The sequence below is a fragment of the Salvelinus sp. IW2-2015 genome, unplaced genomic scaffold (genome assembly GCF_002910315.2).
Source record: "Salvelinus sp. IW2-2015 unplaced genomic scaffold, ASM291031v2 Un_scaffold16537, whole genome shotgun sequence".
Classification (NCBI taxonomy): Eukaryota; Metazoa; Chordata; class Actinopteri; order Salmoniformes; family Salmonidae; genus Salvelinus; species Salvelinus sp. IW2-2015.
Window position 1 is genome coordinate 53,824 of NW_019957633.1, and position 5,144 is coordinate 58,967.

Genomic DNA, 5,144 nt, shown 5'->3' on the forward strand with positions numbered 1-5,144 from the left:
ATTATTCAAAAAGTTTACTATGCAATATTACACTATCAGCCTAATGTTGTTTTAATAAACCTTTGTATAAATCATACATATTATTATTATATGTACATATTATTATTACACAGCACTTTTACCAATAATATTTATATGTATAATTATATCTTTTTTAATGTATTTTTTTAGAAAGAAGTCCGAGTATTTTCCTTTGCTTGTAAACCCATAGCTTGTAACCTGACACCTCCCATGCAACCAAGACCCACACAGGTTAGGGTAAGGGTTAGGTTAAGGGGTACGTTGGGTTAGGTTTTAAAATATTCACCCCCTCCCCCAGAAATACTCCCCAAAAAGTCCTGAAATTTCATTGGAAAAAAACTGTGTGTGTATGTGTGTGTCCGGTGTCTTTTTGTGTGTGTATGTCAGCTGCATTGTGTATTGTAACACAGTGGTCACGCACTATTCTATTTTAGTTTACCCTCCCCCCCACACACACACACACATACAAGAGGAAGTTACAGGGTTCAGTCATTAATCTAATGGATTAAGACGGCACAGACTCTGAAATGGGATTGGGAGGATTTGACTCAGGAAGCATTCTGTCTCTGGGCTAAAAGGGTTGGTCAGGGGCAATCTGGGATTGATACACAATTTTGGATTGTTGATATATAGCCATTGATTTTTGAAGAATATCAYTAATAAATGCCTCATGAGATTAGTTCAACTGTCTTTCTCCATCACAATCCAAAATAGATTTTTAACAAAATTATTGTAAGCTTCAAAACATGGTTAAAACTTTAATTTTGATCAAATAGATCAAGAAAAGACCAGCAATACATTTGACATTGTTACATTTCTCTAGCCCTAKAGATGCAGGATCTTAATTTGAGCCAGTTTGCTACAGCAAGACAATAAGAGTGGTTGATACAATTTCCGTTAGGGCAAATCAAGTCGGACATTTTAAAGTGAAGATTACAAACTTTAGAAGCCTTGTTAAACATTAAATACACTATAAGTTTGCATTTCCAGCTGTGCAGGAAAATTCTCAACAACAAAAGACTGATCAAATTAAGATACTACATCTGTATTCATCGATCCTACATCTCTATCTGTCTGAGATTGCTCCTTTAATAAGAGATGACGTGGGGCCAGATACCAAATGGGACAGGCCTCAGGTTCAGATGGGACAGAAGCAGACGACCAGCAAGGTCACTGTTAAGAGGCAAAACATGTGAGGGATTGGAATTGTTTGAGCAAGTGAAGTCCTGAAGGATCTAGAAAGGTTTGCCTAGAAACCCACTCATAACATGCCTGACAATTAAACAGTATGTCTTTGTTATACTGTATAGGTCTTATACTGTAAGACCTATACAGACCCCCCCAATTAAATCCATCACAAGGTCTGTAAGTGGACTGTTTTTTTAATGATTTCCTGGTCAATCAGAATGCTCATWTCCGTGTTCCATTTCAAKCTTTTTRWATCCCGTTTTGACCTCTGAGAGTGARCCAGGTGAGASTGGAAGTTGCTCATAATCAGCACAGATCTAGAGCCAGATTAAACTTTGAAACCCCACGATAAAGGGCAGGATTGGCATTGTGAGAGCTGATCCAGGACCTGTGGTTTGGGAGCATTTGGCTGAAGCTGATACTCTCTCTATGTCCTCCTGTGATACTCAAAGGTAATTTGTGATTTGAGGTTGACATTTGGCGCAGCTAATTATAATAGACTAATCTGATTAGGAACGGGGGTGGAGTAGGAGGGGGGGTTCTGTACAAGAGTCTCCTCCCAATCTGTCATCGTGCCATCTGGAGAATGTTCTGAAGAGGAGAGTTGAGGAACAGGGTAATCCAGTTGGACTCAGGAGGGAGACAACCCGATCACAGCGGTCCCATAGAGGGTGAGAGACTTCACTTTCCCTGCATCGACTGTACCCACAACCAATAGGTGAGTGTCGGCCCGAGGAGAGGATGTAGCGACTAACTTCAGTCTTGGCCATTAGCCTGGACCAGTGTTCAGGGAGATTCTAGCTCAACTGAGCAATTCACTCAGTTAAATGTATGCTTTTAGAACGTATTTTTCGATTTTTTTTATTGAGGGACGGATTTTTTTAATTGACGGGAGTCAACAAGCCATACTACTACATTTTATGTGGTATCAAAATTCGAATCGGATCAATTAATCGATGTGTTTGTATAATTGACTACTCTGGGTTGTTTTCACTATTGTTAGACATAACTCAGAGGTCTCTTTTTAGACTCATAGGCCACATCAATGGCCTTTTTGGGGACAGAAATGAATGGATGAATGCAGTGTGTGTTTCCTCAGTGTGGCTAGAAGTCACAATGTAATAAATCTGTTGTTTGCACCACCCACTGTCACAGTGGCTTCCTTACCTGTTATAATTGTTCATGTGACATAAATGCTCGTTCTGGGTTTGGCTGGTGGCCTGATTATGTAGGCACAGCGTGTTGGTAGAGTCTGAAGTAGTACCCAACAAAGAACACCAACCACATAGCCTTCATGTATTTCCAAAGTTCAGTTGTATGACAGATTGTTTTAGGATAAGGAAGAGTCAACGAGCACAAGGCCATGGAAACAGACATGTCAATAGTTCATTGGTTTGTTCATACAGTCGGATATCTAAGGCTCCCATTTTGTAGGCCAGCGGATTCATTTCCCTCCCCAAAAAATWGAATATGTACTGTATATATTTTGGAACTCAGTCGGGGTATTCTCACATCCCCATGGCAAAACGTGTAGAATTGCAGGYAATTAACTCTACAACTTAAAAAATGTCTCTCTGCTGTCAAGTGACCAGCGAGCCACTGCGGCCCCTCATGATCAGTTCAGTTCAGTTTTTTGTGGCCCCCACCCCATCAAAGATGCCTTTTACTGTGTCAGTGCAAGCCCATAGAGATCAACTCTACTTAAAAACAAGATATTATTCGAGTAGAATTCCTGGCGACTAGCCATACAAAGTTACACAATGTATAGGGTGTGGTCTAATTGGGTAATCCTGTCCCGTAACCTTCTTTAGCTTGCTGTGACATCCTACAGTTATTTTACCACACATMACATTCTTAAGAAAGAGTAATTATATGGATTTGAAAGGTAAAGATTTAGATCTGGGTTCAACCKACTAAAGCGCGTTGTTGAAGACTGATACAAGAATATCAAACAAGTATGCCAATCTGTTCAATTAGTGAATTCATTCACAAATCCAGAAGGATTTAGATTCATTTTGATCTTTACTGACAAGCAACAAGATAAMAGTTACTTGTTACAGCATGGTGGATGTTTGATGTTTATTTTGTGTGCCCTCTCWCATTGATCCTCTCTCCTCCTTCCTTCTCAGGGAAAGATGGCTCGGGATATGTCAGACATTGACATCCTTAAGATGGAGCTGGAACAGCTGAAGAAAGAAGTCTCGACACCCAGGGAGCCTGTACGTAAAATCAATGGGTCCATAAAGAGAAGCTCTGTGGCATTACAAACGCATCACTGTGCACTGATACAGTCCCATTGAACTGAATTAGAATGCTCCTATTGACCCTTCTCCGTTTCTCTTAGGTGTCCAAGACATCCAAGGAAACCATGGACTGGTGCGAGGCTGCGTCTGGTACCGACCTCCTGATAACAGGAGTACCAGATGATAAGAACCCCTATAAGCCTGAGAAGGGAGGCTGCATAATCACCTAGACAAACAGCCCCAGGCGGGACAGAGGGGAAAAACATKATGTTGTACTCACATAGGAACACATGGCAAACTTATTGCAGCTATGTATCACWCTTTACAGTGCTGAAAAGGCTGAAACTGGAGAGAAAAAATCTGAGAGACGTTCACTAGGTTAGCCAGTTTAGGACAGCACATCATGTCACACTGACTAGGCTACACAAGGTCACCAGAGGTCACTGGGAGCTGAGGAGGAGATTTATCCCGGGACGATTCAGGGGATTAGAGGGATCACTTGGTTACAATGGTGTCCTTCCTTTCTCCTTGATGACCTATGACCCTATCCTCCTCACCTGTCAGTTGCCTCTGGCGGTTATAGAGCTTCCAAACAGGCTCTGGAATGTTCCAATTGCACCCACCACTGACTGGCTTTTGATTTGCTTGTAAATAAAGTGTACCCAGTACAGCAGTTTCTTTGACGTCTTTCAGTTCTCTCTGTGACTTCTTTCTTGTTTTGCACCTCATATGAACACGGATCCTCTCATGCTGCACGTATCCCTTGATTCAATCAAGTTGTAATGTACGTTTTAGAAATCAACATTTGTATCAGAAGGTGGGTTGATGTGTGATATATATCACTGTGAGCTGATACAGACCCATTGAACTAGAACGTTGAAGAATTCAAACTCTTTTTCAGTCACACTTTATTTGGATAGTCCCATACTGATGATCTACAGATTGGCATACTATCAACAAACAATCTCTTGATATCCAACAGCTTGCTAAGGTTCCAGTTAAGGTTTGAATAAGGGTAAGGGTTAAGGTTAGGGTAACAGTTACCTTTAGGGTTAGGATAAAGGTTAAGGTTAGTAGATAGTTAGTTGAAATGCTGAAAGTGTGAGGGATTAGCCGGATCAAGTGTGCCGACTGCGCCCTCTCCTGGAGGTGGGCCGAAGTACAGCCACTTACTGATGAGCTCACCTGAGGCCAATTGACTGATTATTGTTTGTGTTATCTTAAGGACTTGACTGAAGGGGCAGAGTGATTATGAACCGGAGWCTATGGTGAATTCCAGGACAGTAGGATGCCCTGTTATAGGTTCGGCTCAAGCTGTTGGATTGGCGCGTGAACTCCCAATAGAGTTTCCTTCTTTTTGTTGYAGTCACGTCTCTGCGTCTCATTTCGTGCTGTCCCGCCCAGGATTTCGTCAGTGAATAGGTACGGCCTTTCACAAAAGTTATTTAACTACGAAGCATCTACTTGGGACTATCCAAATAAGTGGTCTCTCTCTATCTCTCTCTCTGCATGAATGGCACAACTACCYTTGCTAAAGCAAAGTGAGATAATGACAACAGTAGAAAAATATTTGAGTCATGGTGATTAGAGAGGATATATAGACTGCTCAAAAAAATAAAGGGAACACTAAAATATCACATCCTAGATCTGAATGAATGAAATATTCTTATTAAATACTTTTTTCTTTACATA

General features: G+C 41.1%; 1 protein-coding gene across 1 annotated transcript; it reads left to right on the plus strand.

Annotated features, from left to right (window-relative positions):
• Positions 1-1,786: 1,786 nt before the first annotated feature.
• On the plus strand, positions 1,787-4,139 carry LOC112080858 (guanine nucleotide-binding protein G(I)/G(S)/G(O) subunit gamma-T2-like). The gene is made up of 3 exons (XM_024146789.2): positions 1,787-1,927; positions 3,339-3,428; positions 3,554-4,139. The coding sequence occupies exons 2-3, from the start codon at positions 3,345-3,347 to the stop codon at positions 3,680-3,682; spliced, it is 213 nt and encodes a 70-aa protein (XP_024002557.1). The 5' UTR covers positions 1,787-1,927; positions 3,339-3,344; the 3' UTR covers positions 3,683-4,139.
• The last annotated feature ends 1,005 nt before the right edge of the window (positions 4,140-5,144 follow it).